Below are 24,062 nucleotides of genomic sequence, written 5' to 3'. Positions count from 1 at the left end.
GACTCCATAGTGTCATCCCCAAACCCGCAACACTTTACCCTTAGACTATCCACGATTGACCTCTACAGATTCCTAAGAGGTCAGTATGGGGCGAGTACAAGTGCACTAGAGTGCCTTCCGTCCCCTGTCCTATAGTCTCTCCTATATCTCATATTTCTTCTCTACTATATCCTCTATAACAGTGTTTTTCAACCGGTGTGCCGCGGCACACTAGTGTGCCGCGAGACATGGTCAGGTGTGCCGCAAGGCGGCTCCTGCAAGTGGGAGCTCCAGGGCTGAGACTTCAGCCCTGGAGCTCCCACTTGCAGAAGCCGCCCCCCGGCTATTGCCCGCCGCCGCCGGCGCTATTGGCACCCTCCCACGGGAGGCCGGCAAAGGTTGCTTTGAAAGTCGGCCCCCTCGCGCCCATGGCTTCTCGTCGCTAATAGCGGCGGCGGGCAATAGCCAGGGGAGGGGCGGCTTCTGCAAGTGGGAGCTCCAGGGCTGAGGCTTCCACTTGTGGCTGTCCCCGCCCGCCCGATCCATCCTTCTCTCCGGCTCCTCCCACAGCGGTGGCTGCAGCGGCGCTGGCGATCCGGCCGCTAGCCGCTCCGAGCGCTGTGGGAACGCCCACCCCTCTCACAGTCCCGTCCCAGTCTGTCAGTAAAGGGGTTGCTTCCTGCCAGCTTGCTCAGAACATTCAAACTAAGGAAAACCTTTGCCAGCCTCCACAGAGAAGAAAGGAAGAGAGAGAGAGAGAAAGAACAAGAGAGAAAAAGCATGAGAGAGAGAGAGAAAGAACAAGAGAGAGAGGAAGAAAATAAGAGAGAACGAGAGAGCAACAGAGAGAGAGAAAGAACAAGAGAGAGAGAAAGAAAATAAGAGAGAACGAGAGAGAGAGAAGGAAAGCAAGAGAGAAAAAGAGATAGCAAGAGAGAGAGACAGCAAGAGAGACAGATAGGGAGAGGAAAGGAGAGAGAGAAATGAGAACAAAAAGGGGAGAAAAAAGGAGAAATGAGAAAATGATTGAGGCAGAGAATGAGAGGAGAGAGAAACAAAAGAGAGAGAGAGAGGTGATTTTTGAAGCATATGGTAAAAAGCACCCAAATAATAAGAACCCCCCCAGCCCACACCTGTTTTTGAAAAGAATAAAAGAAAAAAAACCCAGCCCTCAACTGGTTTTCAAAATGGTTCGAGTGTGTATACACACACACACTTAAGGGGGCGGGGGAGAGAGACAGGGATGGAAAAAGAGGAGAAGTGAGAGGGAGAAGGAATGAGAGAGAAAAGGGGGAAAGACAGGAGAAGTATCCAGAAATGAGACAGTGGTATAAATTTGAGGAGGGATGATTGATGATTGACTGTACAGTATTTATAAGGGGATGTTACATGGGATTGTATATATGAGGGGGTTATTTATATTTGTATGTATGTGTGTGTGTGTGTTTGTTTGTTTGTTTGTTTGTTTGTTTGTTTGTTTATTTGATTTGTGTCATTTTGGTTGGTGGTGTGCCCCAGGATTTTGTAAATGTAAAAAATGTGCTGCGGCTCAAAAAAGGTTGAAAATCACTGCTCTATAACCTTCATTGTGTATTATTGTGTATTGAACTAAATAAATAAATAAATAAGGTCCCTTTTAGCCCAATGAGTTTATGAGCTCCTCACAAACCACCATCCTCTTGTCTTGTCTTTCATCAGCCGTATGAAGCCAGCCTTGAACTCAGAGGCCAGGTGCAAAGTGGTGAGCAAAAGCATCCAGAACGTCTTCTCTTTGCCGGCTTTCAAGATGACCATACTGAAAGCAGGCAGCCCAACCCAATCAAGTCTAACTCAGGTGAGCAGCTCAGACGGAAGAAAGCCACAGGGGATCTACCTGGAAACAAGGATGTGGCAAATATGGCTCAAGATCTTCTCAAAAGCTCTGAATCCAACCATTGGGCCAAAGGTCACCTTGGCCTGTCCCTTCATCCTTTATACATTATACATATCTGGATTAGAGGACTCCCTGGTTTATCTATCTGTCTGTCCGTCCATCTGTCCGTCCGTCCATCCATCCATCCATCTACTGTATCTATCTATCTATCTATCTATCTATCTATCTATCTATCTATCTATCTATCTATCTATCTCTATCTATCTCTATCTCTCTCTCTCTCTCTATCTATCTATCTATCTATCTATCATCTATCTATTTATCTATCTATCCAATCTACTGTATCTAATTGTCTGTCTGTCTGTCTGTCTGTCTGTCTATCTACTGTATCTACCTACCTACCTACCTACCTATCTATCTATCTATCCAATCTACTGTTATCTATTTGTCTGTCTGTCTGTCTGTCTGTCTGTCTGTCTGTCTTTCTGTCTTTCTGTCTGTCTGTCTGTCTATCTATCTATCTAATCTACTGTATCTATTTGTCTGTCTGTCTGTCTGTCTATCTATCTATCTATCTACTGTATCTACCTACCTACCTACCTGTCTGTCTGTCTGTCTGTCTGTCTGTCTGTCTATCTATCTATCTATCTAATCTACTGTATCTATTTGTCTGTCTGTCTGTCTGTCTATCTATCTATCTATCTATCTATCTATCTATTCATCTACTGTATCTATCTATTTATCTACCTACCTACCTATCTATCTATCTATCCTTCTATCCATCTACTGTATCTATCTCTCTCTCTATCTCTCTATCTCTCTATCTCTATCTATCTATCTATCTATCTATCTATCTATCTATCTATCTATCTATTTATTGGATTTCTATGCCGCTCCTCTCCGAAGACTCCAGACTTGAAGTCTGGAGGAATAGGGTAATTTGTTACATGAGGAGGAGTGAAGGACTCTTCTTGTGAAGTATTTCTGGACTCCTTCGATTGTATTAATATCTGGTATGCAGTGTGGATTCCACACAGGTGAGCTATATTCTAGAATAGGTCTGACAAATGTTTTGTAATCTGGTCTGATCCCATGTAGTCCGGAAACCAATTGGCAGCCCATGCAGACCTAAACATCTAAACATTTAAGTCCCAAACATCTGCATATGGTTTTCCTCCCCATCTTTTCTCTCTTCCTCCACTTTTACTGTATGTTCTGGTGGAAGTATCTTCTCAAGACCAATTCCCATCTCCCCACTTTGCCCCCAAACAAAAGAAGGGCCATGGTGAATAAGAAACAATTTAACCCAGAGGACGAAATTAGAACTATAAGGTTTTAGCAAACAATAGTATTAAAATATACACCTAAATTAATGTTAATATATTCAAGATGATGTAAAAGCAGGACAGAGATATTAAGGAAATAAGTACACATACACACACACACACACACACACACACACACACACAAATACTATAATAAGACACTCAAGGAATGGTAAAGAAGGGGGGGAGGAAGTAGTCTTTGGAGAAGGTTAAAGGAGGAAAGAGAAAGGAAGGAAGGTTGGAGAGAGGGGAAGGAAGGTAGATGGGAGAGATGGAGGGTGTATGAGGGGAGTGAGAAAATGAGAATTGAATGCAGACTGATGATTTATTTAGAAAGAAAGAGGTGTATGGATATTAGATATAGAAATGATTAGGAATATAAATTTAGGCACTGGTTTTTTCTAGGTTTCTAGGTATATGCATTGACATTTGTATGAATAAATGGGGGAAAACTTTTTACAAAAAAAAGAGGGCAGGGCATGATGGGGGAGAAGAACCTTAGAGTACTCCAAGGTTCTCCAATGACCTAAGTCCAAGAGCCCCCTGCAACAACATTGCCAAAAAGGCTTTAAGAGTTGCTAACCTAATCCTTCCCAACTTCTTCTCTGGTAATATTGAACTGCTAAGGAGCTTACAAAACATTTGTCAGGGTTGCACCTGGTTTTTCTTCCTCTTTTAGGCGCTGTTCCTTCCTTGATGCCACTTCTTCCTTCTGATATTCTTTTTCTTCTTTTAGGATTTTTATCACCAGACGGCTACTGCCTGCAACACCATGCTCACCGGATTGGTGTCCGAGGAGCCCAATTTGGATGCCCTGCAGGATATCTTGTTGGTAAAAAGTGGTTCTTTCTTGGTATTGGTGGCACCGCCGGCCAGATGCTTTGGCTAGATTTGAAGATTCTGCCCACCTGTCCAGTCCCTCCCATACACCTGGAACAGGCAAATGTGGCTGTTTGATAGGAAAGCTGTCCTTGCAGCTGGAAAATGCGACAACTCGACATGGCCAGCGAACAACTTGCTGTGGGACAATTAAACAATTCTATTTCATTATTTTAAATACTGTATTTTTCAGAGTATAAGACACACCTGTGTCTAAGATGCACCTTTGTTTTTGAAGAGCCACCTTCAAGCCACCTTCCTTTCCTCCTTCTCCTTTGTTTTTCCTGGCAGCACACGAATCCCTGGATTGAATCTCCCAAGACTCACGAGAGAGAGAGGGCCATTAAGAGCACCAAGCACCTCCTGAAGTTCGTCTCTGAAAACGTGAATTTTGACGTAAGTCACAGTTTGGGATGAGAAGCGAGGTGTTTTCAAAGGATTTTTAAAAAGCAAGAAAGTCCGGTTGCCTTTTGGAAAAATCACCTTTGGGTGTGACCAGGAGGATATAAGGAGTCCTGCTTGAGCATGGGATTGGAGGAGAAAACCTTCACAGCCCCTTCTAGAGAAGCTCCCTTCTAGAGAGCCTTCTCTGTGGCGGCCCCGGCCCTTTGGAACCAACTCCCCCCCAGAGATTAGAATTGCCCCCACCCTCCTTGCCTTTCGTAAACTTCTTAAAACCCACCTCTGCCATCAGGCATGGGGGAACTGAGATATTCTTTCCCCCTAGGCCTTTACAATTTACGCATGGTATGTCTGTATGTATGTTTGGTTTTTATAATAAGGGTTTTTTAGTTATTTTAGTATTGGATTGGATTGTTACATGCTGTTTTTATCATTATTGTTAGCTGCCCCGAGTCTACAGAGAGGGGCGGCATACAAATCCCATAGATAGATAGATAGATAGATAGATAGATAGATAGATAGATAGATAGATAGATAGATAGATAGATAGATAGATAGACAGACAGACAGACAGACAGACAGACAGACAGACAGACAAATAAACTATGATTTTGCGATTCTAAGATTTAAATATTCTAAGATTTTTGATTCTAAGATTCAAAGATTCTGTGCTACTGTGATTCTATAATTTGAAGAATTAAAGGTTCTAAGATTCGAATACCGTATTTTTCAGAACACAAGACGCACCTTAGTTTTGTGGAAGGAAAATAAGGGGGGAAATCTGCCTATGGGATATTCATTTGGCTAGGGTCCTTAGTCTGTTCAGCTTTAGCACATTATTTTATCCCCTGGTTTGAGCTGAAAAAGCCTTTTTTCAGAGGGAGTAGGAATGAAAACAAGCATGCAAAGGCTTAGAGCTGGAAAAAAAACCCTTCTTTGGAGAGAGTAGGAAGCCAGGAAGATTGTTAGCACCTAGTTAGGCCTGGAAAAAAAAGCTTCTAAAAAGCTACATTCGGAGTATAAGATCCACCCAAAGTTTCAGCCTCTTTTAGGGAGGGAAAAGGTGTGTTTTATTATACTCCAAAAATACACTATTTCTATTATTCAAAGATTTTAAGATTCTATTATTCTGAGATGATTGTATGGTGCTATGATTTTTTTCTATGATTCTAAGACTATGATTATAAAATTCTAATTATTCTATGTTTCTAAGATTCTGTGATTTTATGCTTCTAAAATGTATGGTCCTAGGACTCTATGGTGCAATAGTTCATATTCTCTGATTTCGGCTGGCTGGAAGCTTCATGAGCCCCCACCCATTCTCATCTTTCTCCTCCCCCCCCCCCATTTCTTTTTTCTTTTTCTTTTTAAAAAAAATAGTATTTATTAAATATCAAAAGGAAAAGAAAAAAGAACAAATATACAGGAATAAGAAACATATAAACATTGAAAACAAAAAACATAAAAAACGAAAAGAAAAAAGATATATACAGTTCTATATCAGTGTAATTCACTAGTCAACCTTTTTGTTGACTATCATATCATATTTATTATAGTATTTTACTAAATTCCTATAACATTTGTTTCATTTGATCTGTGTTTTCATATTTCATGTTTCATCTTTAATTCCCATTAAATATAGGTTTGCTTTAACATTTTCTTCATTTGATGATTACTTTATCAATTGTATTTCTTTTTAAAATCGAATTGCCTGATTCAGTTCAAGTATTTAGCTCTTGGATTTGTAAGATGGCCTCTTTTCTTTCTTCATTTTTCAATGGAATTGTGGAGTAGCTGATCAAGTGGTGACGTCTTTTGTTTATTTCTAATTTGGTTTACGGTCTTATCATTTTTATTTATTCATTTAACCAGGTGTACCACATGTCCCAGGTTCTCTAAAATTCTGTTTCTTCCCCCCCCCCCCCATTTCATTAGACAACAGCTGAATTTTTTTTGCTGGGGGAGCTGGTTGCTTTGCTGGCCCTGCACATTGGCGACACCAGCGAAGAAGTTGCCCAGATGTCCGCAGAGGCCGCCTACCATCTCCACCACCTCATCATGAGCAAAATGGGTGAGAAAATTGGAGTTTAAGGGGCAGCCATGCTGCAAGGAGCCCGAGGATGCTCACTTCCCAGGAGAGCGCTTGGTGGCACAGCCTGTGGTGAGACCAAGACCCGGTCATTGGACTGGGCAGAGGTGCCAGGAATTTGCAGTCAATATTGTCACCTATCAGGGCCAGGGGTCTTTTGAAGACTGAGTTTCTCACGTTAACTGGGTTGCTTAGGCAAGGGGTAGGCAAAGTTGGCTCTTCTATGACATGTAGAAGAGAAGGATTTAGGGATAGTGATTTCTGACAGTCTCAAAATGGGTGAGCAGTGCAGTCAGGCGGTAGGAAAAGCAAGTAGGATGCTTGGCTGCATAGCTAGAGGTATAACAAGCAGGAAGAGGGAGATTGTGATCCCCTTATATAGAGCGCTGGTGAGACCACATTTGGAATACTGTGTTCAGTTCTGGAGACCTCACCTACAAAAAGATATTGACAAAATTGAACGGGTCCAAAGACGGGCTACAAGAATGGTGGAAGGTCTTAAGCATAAAATGTATCAGGAAAGACTTCATGGACTTTAACATTTAAATATGTTAAAGGGTTAAATAAGGTTCAGGAGGGAAGTGTTTTTAATAGGAAAGTGAACACAAGAACAAGGGGACACAATCTGAAGTTAGTTGGGGGAAAGATCAAAAGCAACGTGAGTAAATATTATTTCACTGAAAGAGCAGTAGATCCTTGGAACAAACTTCCAGCAGACGTGGTTGGTAAATCCACAGTCACTGAATTTAAACATGCCTGGGATAAACATAGATCCATCCTAAGATAAAATACAGGAAATAGTATACGGGCAGACAAGATGGACCATGAGGTCTTTTTCTGCCTTCAGTCTTCTATGTTTCTATGTGGACTTCAACTCCCAGAATTCCTGAGCTAGCAGGTTGGCTCAGGAATTCTGGGAGTTGAAGTCTACAAATCATAGAAGAGCCAACTTTGCCTATCCCTGAGTTAGGCTAAGCATCTGCAATCAGCCAGCCTTGGCTTGCCAGTGTTGGCACATCGATTGTGTCTTAGCATGTTTTGCAAAGCCACATTTTAGTTACTGGTGGCTAGATATATTGTTTTCATTGCATTGGCATACTTCAGTCTCAAAAGACCATGGTATCATGCTCTGGATTTCCCAGATGTATTGTTGGAAGCCAGAAAATGGGTTTACCAAGTGATGGATTGTGTGGGCAGTGTTGAGGAAAGAGCTAAAGTGTGCTTATAATTGCAATAAATTATTGTCTTCTAATTTTTAATTGGGAGCCATCCGCAATCGGTTGAAAGATGAGCAGTTATATAAACGCTTTACATAAAGTTAAGGAACAGTTAAATTTGGCTAGTTCAAAGCTTAACCCAGCGGCAACTTTAAGACATGTGGATTTCAACTCTCAGAATTCCTCAGGCAGATTAGGAATAGCATTAGCAATAGCAATTTGACTTATATACCGCTTCCCAGTGCTTTTACAGCCATCTCTAAGCAGTTCACAGAGAGTAAGCATGTTTTTATTTATTTATTTATTCATTTATTCATTTGTCCAATACACAAATACATAGGAAGAAAAATAGACATGTGATAATATAAAAGAGGATGAAAGTGAACTTAGAGGAGATGATATAAGAAAGAAAGAGAAATATAAGATAGGTGAAAGAAAGGAAAGACAATTGGACAGGGGACGAAAGGCACACCAGTGCACTTATGTACGCCCCTTACTGGCCTCTTAGGAACCTGGAGAGGTCAATCGTGGAGAGTCTAAGGGAGAAGTGATGGGGGTTAGAGGTTGACACAATTAAGTCCGGTAATGAGTTCCACTCTTCGATAACTCGATTGTTGAAATCATATTTTTTACAGTCAAGCTTGGCGCGGTTCGTATTAAGTTTGAATCTGTTGCGTGCTCCTGTGTTATTGCGGTTGAAGCTGAAGTAGTTATTGACCGGTAGGACGTTGCAGCCTATGATCTTGTGGGCAATACTCAAATCGTGTTTTAGGCGCCGTAGTTCTAGGCTTTATGGGCCCAGGATTGTTAGTCTATTTTCATAGGATATTCTGTTTGGAGTGGAGGAGTGAAGGGCTCTTCTGGTGAATTGATCAATGTTGATTGATTGATTGATTGATTGATTGATTGATTGATTGATTGGATTTCTATGCCACCTCTCTCTGAAGACTCCCAACAATTTTGCCCCCAATATTGCCCCCAACAATCTGTCAGTATTTTTGGTCATCATGCTCACTGATGATGTTATCTAGTCATTCAAAGAAACGACTGCACCAAGCTCAGAGGGCACCAGGGGCCCCTCATGTCCACCTTAAGCCACAGACCTTCTCTTCTATTGGAACTACTGAACCGGCGGCCAGACAAAGGATGTTCAGAAGTTCCGAATGCCCAAACTCTGACCTCATGTTGTTTTCCTCCCTCCAAAGCTAATGAAATGGTCAAGAAGCCAAACAAGAAAGGGAACATCGTGAAATGGCTGAGGGAAGATTTCTTCGTATCGGGCCCAGGGATATTTTCCAACAACATCCCCAAAATGGCTAAGGTAACGTTTTAGTTCAGCATTTTGTGACCTTTCTGTCCTCCTCATGACATGGAGATCCTCAAAAAAAGTCAGTCACAGTGGGGACGGCACACTCCAAAGGCCAGCATGTGGATATCCAACACCCAAAATGTCTAGAGGCAAGCAATTGCAGCTGCCCTGTTGGTTTCTTTGACCCACATTGTTCTGGTCCAAGCATAGGAATGCTTTTCTGACACACAATCCTCATTTCAATGGATGGATGACATGGGATAAGGCCTGCCTCTCTACATGGTGTGCTGTACCCCAAATCTGGGTCAGAGTCTCCAGCGTGTCAAGAGAAGGGAGTCAAAACCCTCTTTGTGCATCTCCTCATGGTCTCCCATTCCTTATTTCCGGTGATAGGCCTTTGCTGAGCATCTCACTTCATCACAAATTACAGAGCTGATCTTGAAAGCCCTCAAGCGTCTGACACACAGTGACAAGAACATTTCACAGGCTGCGGGACAGCTGTTGGGCTCCATCATGGAGGAATATGGGATAGACATGGAGGAGGTAAGGAAATTTCAGGGCTTGGAGCAAAAGGGACATATAAGATTCTGTGGAATGGGTGAGACCTTGTTGGATTGGTGAGAACACTTCGGCTGGTTTTAAGAAAGTTAGGGCTGGATGGGGGACCAGCAGGTGATCGTAGGGCTGTTGAGAAAGTTGGTCAAACCACCTGTTAAGTGTTAAGGAATGTGCAGAATGACCCTTGAGCTACCAAGGACGCACATAGGAAACGTGGAGGTGGCAGACATCTAGCTGATAGCCCAGAGATATAACCAACCAGATACATTAAGATTCAGATAACTAAATAATTCAGATAACAAATACAGTAATATAAATATTATTTACTTTGGCAAAATATCGTAGTCAAGAACAATTCTAGTCAAACACATGTATGTCAGTCAATGCTCTCAATACATATACAATACTATAGGTTTTACTCACATAATGCATTAAAACATCATCTGAACACACAGTTCTATAGCATAGTCACACAGACAAACTAGCAGAGAGTAATCAGAGAGAGAGTAGTCAGAGAGAGAGATGAGAGAGAGACTAGTAGTCGGTAGTCAGAGAGAAAGAGGCTTCTGGCTCCCTCTTATGGCCAACTGCGTCACTAGCTCTTAAAGCTACAGTGTTATATTCATTTAAACATATTGTTTGTTTATATATTGCCAAACCCAACCAGTTAGTACATAGTACTAGCAAAAGCTTCCAGAAGAAGGTAAGGCCAAAACAAAATAGCTGCATTGTTTTCATGAAAAATAACATGTGGAGAGCCAACTTGGCAGTGATTAAGGCATCAGGTTAGAAAGCAAGATGAACTTATCTCGACTGCAGGAAATATGACTGAGTAACTGAGTAGTTGATGCCTGGAACTCACTACCAGACTCTGTAGCATCATCACCTAACCCCAAAACCTTAACCCTTAAACTATCCATTGTTGACCTCTCCCAATTCCTAAGTGGTCAGTAAGGGGCATGCATAAGTGCACCAGCAGCACCAGTGTGCCTTCCATCCCCTGTCCTCATGTTTTTCTCTCTCGCTGGTATCATGTACAGTATATAAACATTGTTGTATGTTTATATACTGCACAGGTTAAGTGTTGTCCATATCATACCATGTTGGACAAATCAGGTGTTTTCTCAAAAATGTAAACAAATTGTGACAATGTGGAGGCCTTTTTTTCCCCCTGCCCCAATGAGTGAGAGTTATCGTCACGCTGCATCTCCAATGGAAACCAAGGCTGGATCTCACCCTCCCTCCTCTGTTTTGCCATAGCTGCCCATGATCCTCAAGGACATGTACCAGAGCCTCCCAAAAATTACGGACCCTACCACCAAGGAACAAACTATAAAGTCAATCTGTCACCTGGCCTCAAGACGGGTGAACCGAGTGGTGGACATTCTCCTCGAATGCTCAGTGGACTGCGATGAGTAAGAAGAACCTCAAGGAGATGGGCCTCCTTTTTTTATTTATTTATTTATTGTTAGAGTTGGAAGGGACCATGCAGGTCATCAAGTCCAACCCCCTGCCTAAGCAGGAACCCTATAGCATCCCAGCCAAATGGCAGTCCAATTTCCTCTTAAAAATGTCCAGAGTGTTGGAGTTCACAACGTCCGCTGGTAGGTTGTTCCACTGGTTGATCGCTCTGACCGTCAGGAAGTTCCTCCTTATCTCCATGTTGAATCTCTCCTTGGTCAGCTTCCAGCCGTTGTTCCTCGTCTGGCCCTCTGGTGCCCTGGAGAATAAAGTGATCCCCTCCTCTCTGTGGCAACCCCTCGTATACCTGTAGACTGCTATCCTGTCCGATCATTTTCTTATACTTCACAGAGATTCTCGATCATTTGTGACAGGGGTGAATACCTGTAACTCGGGAGGAGGAGGGCGGAGGTTGGTTCTCCGAAATGGTAGGTGATTTCTGAACATCACATTATCAGGTTAGGTTGGTTTATTTATTTATTTTATTAGAGTTGAAAGAGACCTTGCAGGTCATCAAGTCCAACCCTCAGCTCAAGCAGGAAACCCTACACCTCCCCAGCCAGATGGCAGTCCAATCTCCTCTTGAATATGTCCAGAGTTGGAGCGTTCCACTGGTCGATCGCTCTGACCGTCAGGAAGTTCTTCCTTATTTCTAGGTTGAATCTCAGCTTCCATCCATTGTTCCTCGTCTGGCCCACTGGTGTCCTGGAAAATAGTGTGACCCCTCCTCCTCTGTGGCCACCCCTCAAGTACCTCTATACTGCTATCATGTCCCCTCTGGACCTTCTTTTCACTAGACTATCCATGCCCAGTTCCTGCAGCCTCTCCTCACATGTCTTGGTTTCTAGTCCCCTAATCATTTTGGTTGCTCTTTTCTGCACCCTTTCCAAGGTTTCTATGTCTCTTTTGAAGTGTGGTGACCAGAACTGAATGCAATACTCCAGGTGTGGTCTGACCAGGGCATTATAGAGTGGTATTAATACCTAGGTAACATCTTCAGCAGAATTAGGGAAGGTCAGTGTTGGTATTCTTCAGTTTTGGTTGCCATGATGTAAAAAACTCTAGAAAGAGTACAGAGAAGAGCAACAAAAAAAATTACAGGACTGGAGGCTAAAACATAGGAAGAACGGTTGCAGGAACTGGGCATGTCTAGTTTAATGAAAAGAAGGACCAGGGGAGACATGATAGCAGTCTTCCAATATCTCAGGGGTTGCCACAAAGAAGAGGGAGTCAGGCTATTCTCCAAAGCACCTCAAGACAGAAGAAGAAGCAATGGGTGGAAACTAATTAAGGAGAAATTCCAGACAGTCAGAACAATTAACAAGTGGAATAGCCTGCGTCCAGAAGTTGTGAATGCTCCAACACTAGAAGATTGATAGAATCTTGGCAACATTTCGACGAGGTCCCACTCGTCATCTTCCGGCTGATGCTTTTGGCTTTGTGCTTGGGTTCACAAACTATATTCTATAGCGTGTTTGTGTGTGTGTGTGTGTGTGTGTATCAAGAATTGTCCCAAAAATGCGAGTTCCAGGTGTATTTATAAATGAAGAGGCAACAGCCATTGTGATCTCAGGAATGTTTAAAATTTATTAAAAACTACTAAAATTAACTAAGCTTTCGTTAGTCCTCTACTAATGTCGTCAGAGTGTTAAAATCTGAATTGAATACAATTGATGTCTTCAATGCGGATTTTAACACTCTGATGACATTGGTAGAGGACTAATGAAAGCTCAGTTCATTTTAGTAGTTTTTTAAAAATTTAAATGTTCCGGAGCTCGCATACCCATCAAAATCTATGAAAACAAATATATAGATATGGATACGGGTATAGAAATATACTATAGAACAATGATGGCGAACCTATGGCACGGGTGCCAGAGGGGGCACGCAGAGCCATATCTGCTGGCACGTGAGCCGTTGCCCTAGCTCAGCTCCAATGTGCATGTATGTGCCGGCCAGCTGATTTTTGACCCACACAGAGTCTCTGGGAGGGCGTTTTTGGCTTCTTGGGGGATAGGGGAGGGGGTTTGTATCCTCCAGGGAAGCTTTTGGAGCTGGGAAAGGGCGAAACACAACCTTACTTTTTTTATAAACACAACCTTACTGGGTCCACCAGAAGTTGGGGCGGGGGAAGCTGTTTCCGCCCTCCCCAGCCATTATAGATGTCGGCACTCATGCATGCATGATAGTGGGCGCACATGCTCTTTCGGCACCCAAGGGGAAAAAAGGGTTGGCATCACTGCTATAGAATATAGTTTGTCAGCTAGAAAAATTAACTGCCTTGGACATGGCCCTTGGAGGGGCCGAGTGGCAAAAGGGAAGGGTATAACAGGGGTTTTAATCTATCTCGACCGTCCGTCTCTTCTGCAATGGGAAAGGAATCTGATTTTCCCTCAATCTATTATTCCACCTGCGCAGTAGCTCCAAAGAGATCTGGAGAGCCCTGGTTGCAGACCCTTATGCCAACATGAAGATCATGAAGCCCCTACTGAAAAGGCTGCAGGACCAAGACCCCAACACCGAAGAAGTCGGAAGGAGAAACAGCAAGTCCACCATGCCCATTGCAGTAAGCCCTCAGCCTGCAGCTCTGTTTTCCTTTCATCTAGAGGTGGGGGACGCCTGAGGGAAGGGGGCAGGGGCTGAGCAGAAGAGCCACCCCTTGGGGGGTTTCCCCATCAAGAGGAGGCCTGCCCCGGTTGGAGGGAGGCAGTGGGGTTCCCCGCTAGAACAGTTCTTATTTTTATTTTTTATTTATTTATTTATTTATTTATTTTGCCCAATACATGTGGAAGAGAATAGACATGAGGTAATATATATAAAGAAAAATATAAAATAGAGGAGAAGATATATGAAAGGAAGAAAATATATATGATATATGAGATAAAGGAAAGACAATTGGACAAGGGACGAAAGGCACACTGGTGTACTTATGTACGCCCCTTACTGGCCTCTTAGGAACCTGGAGAGGTCAATCGTGGAGAGTCTAAGGGAGAAATGTTGGGGGTTAGGGGTTGACACTATTGAGTCCGGTAATGAGTTCCACGCTTCGACAACTTGATTGTTAAAGTCATATTTTTTACAGTCAAGTTTGCAGCGGTTAATATTAAGTTTGAATCTGTTGTGTGCTCTTGTGTTGTTGCGGTTGAAGCTGAAGTAGTCATTGACCGGTAGGACGTTGCAGCATATGATCTTGTGGGCAATTCTTAGATCTTGTTTAAGGCGTCTTAGTTCTAGGCTTTCTAGGCCCAGGATTGAAAGTCTAGTCTCGTAGGGTATATTCTGTTTCGAGTGGAGGAGTGAAGGGCTCTTCTGGTGAAGTATCTTTGGACATTTTCAAGGGTGTTGATGTCTGAGATGTGGTATGGGTTCCAGACAGATGAGCAGTAGTCTAGGATGGGTCTGGCAAAAGTTTTGTAGGCTCTGGTGAGTAGTGTGAGATTGCCAGAGCAGAAGCTGCGTAGGATCAGGTTAACAACTCTAGAGGCTTTTTTGGCGATATTGTTGCAGTGGGCTTTAGCATTTAGGTCATTCAATATTAGTATTACAAGGTCTTTTACTGAGTGAGAATTGGCTGTGAGATTTTGTTTATTCAGTTTGTATATGAGGTTTGGATTCTTTTTGCCAATGTGGAGGGTAGAACATTTGTTGGTTGATATTTGATATCCATCCATCCAGTAAAGGGCAGCCATTCGTGGCCCTGCAGGAACACTTGGATGGTGGTGGGGTGCGTGCACACTCACCTTTTACCTTCCTGCGCATGCACAGAGTCATGACCCGAATTACAGTGCTGGAGGCCCGGCCGGGTTCGCAGCTCTCTACCGAGCCCAGACCCAGCCACAGCCCATGACACCCATGGCAGCTGCCCCTCTCCAGACCTCGGCCCCACTTTCCCGCAACCCTGCTGCTGCCTGTGCCCATCTGAGGGTGGCCTGGGCTCCAGCTGCGCCTTGCTGGTCTCCTCCCCAGACTCCTGCAGCTCCTTGGTGGGCAGGTGGGTCCTGCGGGTGGGTGTGGTTGGCTGCTGCTGCAGTGGCAGACTGCCAACCAGCGTGAGAAGCTCCACATGTGGTGCCTGGCCATCTGCTACATCGGCCACCTCTGCAAGCTGCTCGTCCAGAAGACGCGCCCACCACCCCGCCCGCTCAAGCCGCCCCGCCGCAGCCAGAGTCTTCCATCCCAAGGTGACTCTCCTTTCATCCCGTTTCTAGGCCACCAATGTCTTGAGTTACATTTTATCCCTACCTGAAGCACCTGAGACTCTGCAAAACAAGTTCCCCAGCCTGCTCATCGCACTGGTCACCCAGCTTTACTTTCTTCTGGGAGCCAGCAAGAGTAGAAAATCCAGCAAAGCCAGTGATATTTCAGAACACATCACCTACTTGAGGTAAGGAATCTCCTAGGCCCAATCTGGGTCTCTTCTCCATTTCTGCAAAGCTCAGTAGGTGCCTACAGGTTTTCCCCAAGTCGACTTACCACCATGACGAAGCCCCAGATTCCGGTTGCTAAGTGAAACAGTTGTTAAGTAAACTTTGTCCCATTTTGCAACCTTTCTGGCTAAAGCGAATCGTTGTGTTGGTTAAGCTGGTCCCGTGGTTGTTTTTATTTTAATTTATTATTATTATTATTATTATTATTATTATTATTATTATTATTATTATTTTTATTTATTTATTTATTTATTTATTTATTTATTTTAACAAATTTTAATATCACACAACATAAAACAGTGCATAGTGAATTGTGCCCACCACCCAGACACACACACATTCCCCACCACCAAATCGGGGGTGTTTCTTGTATAGTCCACCTGACCCAAGAGCAATATATCTATTTACATATTATAGAGTGATTCCAATTTATTTCTTGTAGCTTGGTCTCGGATTCTGCTCATCATATATTGTCTTACCTTGTCCCACCGTCCCATCAGTTGTCCCAACTCAGTTTCATTATCCGAATTTATCCTTTTATCCATAATTTCAAATTGAATATGGTCCACCATGTACCTCTACCAATTTTGCATTGTCCATTTTGTCGCGTCCTTCCAACCCAAAACTATCCAGAGCGCTTTCTATTGCTGCTTTTTTTATTTCTCTAAATTCTCCCATCGCATTGCTTTTAACTCGTACTGCCATTTCCTTAGTGATTGTCCATTGTATATTTAGCATTCTATTGATATCCTCTTTCACTTTTTGCCAAAATTCCTGCACTATTGGGCATTCCCAAAACATATGCATAAACACTCCTTTGTCTTGACACCCATGCCAACAATTCCCCCTGACATTCTGCTGAAAATGTGTGAGTTGAACGGGAGTAAAATACCACTTATGTAATATTTTCCTTCTCGTTGTCCCATGGTTGTTAAGTGAATTTGGCTTCCCTATTGATTTGCTTGTTAGAAGGTCACAAAAGGGGACCATGTGACTCTGAGACACTGCAGCCGTCATAAATACAAGCATCTGAATAATGGATGCTACAATGGTCATAAGTGTGACAAACTGCCCTGAGTCACTTTTTCCCATGGTGTTGTAACTTCGAACAGTCACTAAATGAACTTTTTTATTTTATTTATTAATAGAGTTGAAAGGGACCGTTAGGTCATCGAGTCCAACCCCCTGCCTGAGCAGGAAACCCTACAGCACCCCAGCCAAATGGAAGTCCAATCTCCTCTTGAAGGTGTCCAGAGTTGGGGAGTTCACCACCTCCCCTGGCAGGCAGTTCCATTGGTTGATCGCTCTGACCGTCAGGAAGTTCTTCCTTATTTCCAGGTTGAATCTCTCCTTGGTCAGCTTCCAACCATTGTTCCTCGTCCGGCCCTCTGGTGCCCTGGGGAATAAAGAGACCCCCTCCTCACCATGGCAACCCCTCAAGTATCTGTAAACTGCTATCATGTCCCCTCTAGACCTTCTTTTTTCTAGGCTGTCCATGCCCAGTTCTCTCAATCTCTCTTCGTAAGTCTTGGTTTCGAGTCCCCTAATCATTTTGGTTGCTCTTTTTTGCACCTTCTCCAGAGTTTCGATGTCTTTTTTGTAGTAAGGTGACCAAAATTGGATGCAGTACTCCAGGTGGGGTCTGACCAGGGCATAGGAGAGTGGTATTAGTACTTCCCTGGTCTTGGAGCGTATTCCTCTGTTGATGCAGCTTCGGATTGAGTTGGCTTTTTTGGCTGCTGCTGCACATTGCTGACTCATGTTTAGTTGATTGTCCACCAAGACTCCAAGATCTCTTTCGCAGTCACTACTGCTGAGTGGGGTATCTCCCAGGCTGTATGTATGTCTAGGGTTCTTTTTGCCGAGGTGGAGGACTCTGCATTTGTCGGTGTTGAACCTCATTTTGTTGGTATGGGCCCATTGTGATAGTCTGTCTAGGTCTTCTTGTACTCTGAGCCTGTCCTCAAGGGTGTTGGCTACCCCCGCCAGCTTGGTGTCATCTGCAAATTTTATTAGTTCCCCTTTTATTCCCTCGTCCAGGTCGTTGATGAAGATGTTAAAGAGTACAGGACCCAGGACAGAGCCCTATGGTACTCCACTGTCTACTTTTTTCCATGTGGATTTGGTGCCGTTGAGGACAACTCGTTGGGTGCGGTTGGTCAGCCAACTGTTTATCCATCTACATGTGTAGTAATCTACTCCATTTTTTTCTAGTTTGTGGATTAGGAGATTGTGGTGGACTTTATCGAAAGCCTTACTGAAGTCCAAGTATGTGAGGTCCACTGAGTTGCGTTGGTCAACTGACTTGGTTATGGTGTTGAAAAATGATATGAGATTGGTTTGGCATGATTTGTTTCTGATGAATCCGTGCTGGCTATTGGATATGATCTTGTTTGTTTCTAGGAAGTGGGTAAGTTGTTTTTTGATTATTTTCTCCAGTATTTTTCCAGGTATAGAGGTCAGACTGATTGGTCTGTAGTTACCTGGGTCGGTCTTTTTGCCTTTTTTGTGGATGGGGACTACGTCAGCTCGCTTCCAGTCTTCCGGTAGGTCTCCAGTGATCCAGGATATTTGGTAGATGAGGAGGAGTGGTTCCGCTATGGTGTCTGCCAATTCTTTTAGGACTTTGGGGTGAAGTCCGTCTGGCCCTGGTGATTTGTATTCGTTGAGTTCCCTCAGGTAGTCCCTCACTGTGCTTTTGTCTATGTTGAGTTCGGTTCTGGGGCAGTTTGTTGCAGTTAAATTGCAGATTGGTTGGAGGGAGGTTCTTACTGTTGTAAGTCATAATAATCCAGCTCAGCTACCACCAACCCATGATTGGCCCACAGACACATGGCTTGGTTCAATCATGGCTTTAATAGAATGCTTTTGATCAGAGTAAATGTAAGCCAACCTCTCTGTAATACCACATGCTGCAATCTTGGCTCAATGCTGGTCAGTTGGGTGATATTGGGGCCAATGTGCATTTCGAGTCCACTTTTATCCCAAGTTCCTGTTAGCCTGTGCAAACCACGATCTCTAAGATACAGGCTGCTTTGGAAACTGATTTACCATTGCCTACATCTCACCAGCTAGGAACATAAGAACATAAGAGCCCTGCTGAATTGGGCCAAAGCCCATGGAGTCCAGCATTCTGTGTCACACAGTGGCCCCCCAATTGTCCATAGGGACCTTGAGCAGAAAGAGAAGGCAAGACCCTCCCTTTCCCTGGACGCCCCCAACAAATGGGACCCAAGGGAACCCTGCCTGCCTCAACCAACATAGACATCCCTTTCAATCACCACCTATGATACCCTTGGCATCCATGAATCTGTCTCCTCCTGCCTTGAAGCTATCCAGACTGACAGCTGCCACGACCTCTTCTGGAAGGGAATTCCATAAACCAAGGACCCTCTGGGTGAAGAAATATTTCCCTTTATTTGTCCTCACTTTCTTACCTATGAGCTTTAGGAAGGGCCCCCTCGTCCTAGTATTGTGTGATAGAGAAAAGGATTTCTCTCTATCCACCTTTTCTATCCCATGCATGATTTTATAAACTAGGAAATTCCTGTTGTGTAGTCACACACTCTTCAGAATGCACAACCTTTTTTCCCCAACACCTTTATTTTGTGGCTGCCATTATCTCTTCCTGGGCCAGGTGTTTGTGTCTTCTGTTATTGTTCTTTATTTCTCCTGGAGTTAAGAAAAAGAAGAAAAATTCGGTCCAGTATCAAGCCAGGAGAAAGACATTGGAAATAAAATGGAAAGACGGTCTCTTTTGATTTGGTTTCCAGAAACTGCAGTGACCACAACAATGTTTCTGGAGTGGCTGACAAAATGGCTGTGGGTGGATTTTCATGGGTTTGTATTTGAGACGCTCCAGGGGGGTTGTGAAATGTAGTGAGCCTTGTGTCTTTTGCTATTTTAAAACTAGTGGGTAAATCCTCTTAGATCCTAAATGTTCCATCACGCTTTTAGAATTTAGAATTAGCTCTAACAATCAACTCTATTACAGTAGAACCCCGACTTACGAGACTAATTGGTTCCGGAAGGAGGCTCGTAAGTCGGAACGCTCGTATGACAAAACATTGTTTCCCATAGGAAACAATGTAAAGTCAATTAATCCGTGCAACAACAAAAAAAACCGCTGCCGCCAAACGCGGAAGTTAGCGTTCGACTTCAGGAGATAGCTGCGAAGCGGCGCGGGTGTTTTAAAACGTCGCAGCCGGCCTGGGGGGGCTCGGGGGGGTGCTGGCAAGCCCCCCAGGCCGGCTGCGACGTTTTAAAACACGCGCGCCGCTTCGCAGCTGTCTCCTGAAGCCGAACGCGGAAGTTAGCGTTCGGCTTCAGGAGACAGCTCCTTGGCGCTCGTATCCCGAATGTGAGCTCGGGAGACGAACAAAAATGTCGCTCCCCTCCCAGCTCTTATCTCGAGTAGCTTGTAAGTAGAGCTGCTCGTATGTCGAGGTTCCACTGTACTTGAGAGGGAAGGAAAAAATGGGGGGGGTGTTGATTTGTTGTTGTTGTTTGTTTGTTTGTTTTCCATTGTGTTTTATGGTTGGTACACAATCTGTGAAGTGAAACCAGGAGCCATCCTGAACAGCACCAGGAGGCCGACTGGCATCATTGCAAGCCTGGCCTGTGCAGGGTTGATCGGATGGATGATTGGCACCAACTCTTGTTCCTTTGTTTGCTTCAGCACCACAGTGCAAGCCATCAAGAACCTGATTACGTGTGCCGGCTATCACGAGGAATTCAATGATTTGGGAAAGGTGGGATGCTGGGATATGCTGCTGTCCCCTAACACTTTGTTTGAAGGGATTTTCCACCTGGTCCGGTAAGAAATGGGAAGTCAAAAGAGCTTGGCTATGAGTGGCAGTGGGTGAGGGAGGGAGGGAGGGAAGGGGAGAGGAAGATGTAGAGAAAGAGAAAGAGAGGGAAAGGGAGGATGAGGGGGAGAGGGGGAACAGGGAGGGAAGGGGAGACGGAGAGAGAAAGAGAGAGAAAACTGGGAAGAGGGAGGAGGCGAGGGAGAGAGAGAAAGAAAGAGGGAGGGAGAGGAAGGGGAGAGAGATTATTATTATTATTATTATTATTATTATTATTATTATTATTAATTAGAAAGAAAGAAAGGGAGAGAAAGGGAAGATGAGGCAGAGAGAGAAAGAGAGAGAAAAATAAGGGGGAGAGGGAGAGGGGAAAAAGAAAGTGAGAAGGTGAGATAAACAAGAGGGAGGAAAAGAGAGAGAGAGGAAAGGGAGGGGGAGGAATGGGAAAGGGAGACAGCAAAAAAGAGAGAGGAAGGAGGAGGGAGAGAAAGACAGAGAAAGAGAGGGAAGGTGAAAAACTCTCTAAATGGAGGAATTCATTGAGGAATTCACTAATTGATCATTCAGGTCATGATTTCTCTAGCTTGGTGGATCTTCTCACCAACCAGCAGATCATGTCTGATCTCTCCATCTTCAATCTTTTAGGACCTTGTTCACATTCTCCAAAACGGAGCTCAAGGTGATGTTCAGACAAGCCAACACATACCTGCGCCGTCCCGATCTAAGGGAGAAGACCATTGGAATGGTTTTCTTCTCGGAGGTGAGGAGATCTTGTGATGCACCCCAACATTCTGGAGCTCAAGGAAAGTTGCCCGGGGTTCACGAGAACTTTATGGTTACAACCTCGAAATTGTGCGTGCTCCATCACTAGCAGCCTTGAAGAAGAGACTGGACAGCCATTTGTCTGAAATGGTAGAGGGTCTCCTGCTTGAGCAGCGGGGTGGACTAGATGACCTCCAAGGTCTTCTGTTACTCTGTTAATTGATGGAATGGCTCATGTCCAGAAGTTGAGGGAGGGAAAGATGGAGGGAGGGAAGGAAGGAAGGAAGGAAGGAGGGGGGGAGAGAGGGAAGGAAGGAAGGAAGGAAGGCTCTATTACTCCAAATTCCTTTTCCTCTTTGTATTATAGGCAGTTTTGTATTCTTACAACTATCATTTACACTACATTTTGCCATACTGTAGTCCTCAATATATGACTGTCATAGAAACTCCACTAAGTGACCGCAGCAGTCCTTAAACCAATGCCGTGGTCGTATAACGATAAACCAAATTTTTCAGTGATTTCCTTCTACAGGTTGTCCTCGACTTATGACCACATCTGAGCCTCAAATTTCTATTGCTGAGAGAGACAGTTCTTAAGCAGGTTTTGCCCCATTGCACGATCTTTCTTGCCACCATTGTTAATTGAATTACTGCAGGTGTTAAGTTAGTCACACAGTTGTTAAGTGAATCTGTTTTCCCCTCTGACTTGGCTTATCAAACGGTCAAACAAGGGATCACGTCACCTCCAAACACTGCGATCGTCATAATTATGGACCGGCAAGGACCCAAATTTTGATCACATGACCGTGTGGATGCTACTATGGTCATAAGGCTGAAAAATTGACATTTCCCATTGTAACTGTCAAGGGTCACTAAACAAGGACTGTGTTTTCTTTCTTTTTCCCCCCCATCTGACTGAATGTGGCGTCTCCAGCAGTGGGCAGCCACTTACCTCATTACTTGCATGGTCCTTAGCAGCCAGTGCAGGGGGGGGGCGCGCTCTTGATACATACGTGTCCATGCCCACATGACATTTGACTTCTGCACATGCGCATCAAGCCAAATCTTGCGAGATTTTGGCTATTTTTGCCAATATTTTTGCTTCCGCACACACATAGAAGCAAAAAAATGGTGAAAAATCGAATCTTCCGGTCGTGCAGTTCCCGCTACCCGGACGGAGCCCGTGACTGAGTATCTCTTAGTAGGGGGTTTCAGGAAAGGATTTCAGGGTTTTCCTTCCTTTGCTTTGGTGCTGCAACCCAACAGGATCGACACAGACTTCAGAGGAGAATCAGAACTGCAGAAAAAACAATGGCTGCCAACCTGCCTTCCATTCAGGACCTGTATACTGCACGAGCCAGAAACAGGGCGGGGAAAATATTGACTGACCCCTCACATCCTGGACACAAATTGTTTCAACTCCTACCCTCAAAACGTCGCTACAGAGCCCTGCACACCAAGACAACTAGACACAAGGACAGTTTTTTCCCGAACGCCATCACTCTACTAAACAAATAATTCCCTCAACACTGTCAGACTTTCTACTAAATCTGCACTTCTATTCTACTAGTTTTTCTCATCATTCCTATCACCCATTTCCTCCCATGTTGACTGTATGACTGTAACTTGTTGCTTATATCCTAAGATTTTTATTAATATTGCTTCTTCATTGCTTATTTGACCCCTATGACAATCATGAAGTGTTGTACCACATGATTCTTGACAAATGTATATTTTATTTTATGTACACTGAGAGCATCTGCACCAAGACAAATTCCTTGTGTGTCCAATCACACTTGGCCAATAAATAATTCTATTCTATTCTATTCTATTCTAATGCTCCATATCTCGACTCTTGTTCCTCAGCTTCTGTATCACCCGGAGGTTGGACACTTCTTCATGATGCAAGACATTGTAGATGTTCTCAATCAATGGATGACACAGCCGTACCCTCTGATACAGATATTCAGCATTCGAGGGCTGGGTTACCTTTTGCAGCACCCCTTTGAGGTAAGAGAGGGTATTTATTTTATTTATTTTATTTATTTATTTTGTCCAATACACCATGAGGGTTTTAGTGGGTATATATCTATAGACACATAGTAAAATACATGATATATCTAAGAAAGAATAGAAAAGAAGTTATAGGAATAGAACATATCAATGAAAGAATAGAAGAAGAGATATAGGAATAGAAGAAAGGTATAGGAGATACAGGAGAGCGATAGGACAGGGGACGGAAGGCATTCTAGTGCACTTGTACTCGCCCCTTACTGACCTTTAGGAATCTGGAGAGGTCAACCGTAGATAATCTAAGGGTAAAGTGTTGGGAGTTTGGGGATGACACTATGGAGTCCGGTAATGAGTTCCACGCTTCGACAACTCGGTTACTGAAGTCATATTTTTTACAGTCAAGTTTGGAGCGATTAATATTAAGTTTAAATCTGTTGTGTGCTCTGGTGTTGTTGTGGTTGAAGCTGAAGTAGTCGCCGACAGGCAGGACGTTGCAGCATATGATCTTGTGGGCAATACTTAGATCTTGTTTAAGGCATCTTAGTTCTAAACCTTCTAGGCCCAGGATTGAATGTCTAGTCTCGTAGGCATTCTATTTCGAGTGGAGGAGTGAAGGGCTCTTCTGGTGAAGTATATTTGGACATTTTCAAGGGTGTTAATGTCTGAGATGCGATATGGGTTCCAAACAGATGAGCTGTATTTGATATACAGGAAGTGAGTGGCTCTCCAGGTAGTAGTAGGTGTGACCTCATTCCCTCGGAAAGCTGGGAAGGATAGAAGGAGAAGGAGGTGAAGAAGAAGAAGACAATCACCAGAAAGAGGAGGGAGTCAGCTAGACTGGTGCTCATCTACAAAGATGGTTGCGCCCCTTGAAGATTTGAAGGATCGACCTCCGGTGGTGACATCATCATGAAGTGTGCAAGGGAACAGGCCTCCATACCCGCAACCTTAAATCTCTCT

At 43.9% G+C, this 24,062-nt stretch overlaps 1 protein-coding gene across 1 annotated transcript in view; it reads left to right on the top strand.

Annotated features, from left to right (window-relative positions):
- Positions 1–24,062, top strand: part of LOC139159626 (maestro heat-like repeat family member 5) — a 62,311-nt gene that overhangs the window by 21,058 nt on the left and 17,191 nt on the right. Inside the window, exons 10-21 of the mRNA XM_070736926.1 lie at positions 1,678–1,813; positions 3,914–4,009; positions 4,348–4,452; positions 6,394–6,529; positions 8,970–9,085; positions 9,467–9,616; positions 10,892–11,046; positions 13,511–13,658; positions 15,301–15,476; positions 20,198–20,335; positions 20,973–21,087; positions 22,956–23,099. Coding sequence (XP_070593027.1) covers positions 1,678–1,813; positions 3,914–4,009; positions 4,348–4,452; positions 6,394–6,529; positions 8,970–9,085; positions 9,467–9,616; positions 10,892–11,046; positions 13,511–13,658; positions 15,301–15,476; positions 20,198–20,335; positions 20,973–21,087; positions 22,956–23,099 — 1,615 coding nt within the window. The remainder of the gene's footprint in view (positions 1–1,677; positions 1,814–3,913; positions 4,010–4,347; positions 4,453–6,393; positions 6,530–8,969; positions 9,086–9,466; positions 9,617–10,891; positions 11,047–13,510; positions 13,659–15,300; positions 15,477–20,197; positions 20,336–20,972; positions 21,088–22,955; positions 23,100–24,062) is intronic.

The sequence above is a fragment of the Erythrolamprus reginae genome, chromosome 2, assembly GCF_031021105.1.
Source record: "Erythrolamprus reginae isolate rEryReg1 chromosome 2, rEryReg1.hap1, whole genome shotgun sequence".
Lineage (NCBI taxonomy): Eukaryota > Metazoa > Chordata > Lepidosauria > Squamata > Dipsadidae > Erythrolamprus > Erythrolamprus reginae.
The sequence above is the reverse complement of the archived record's forward strand: the minus strand, read 5'-3'. Positions and strand labels throughout refer to the sequence as shown.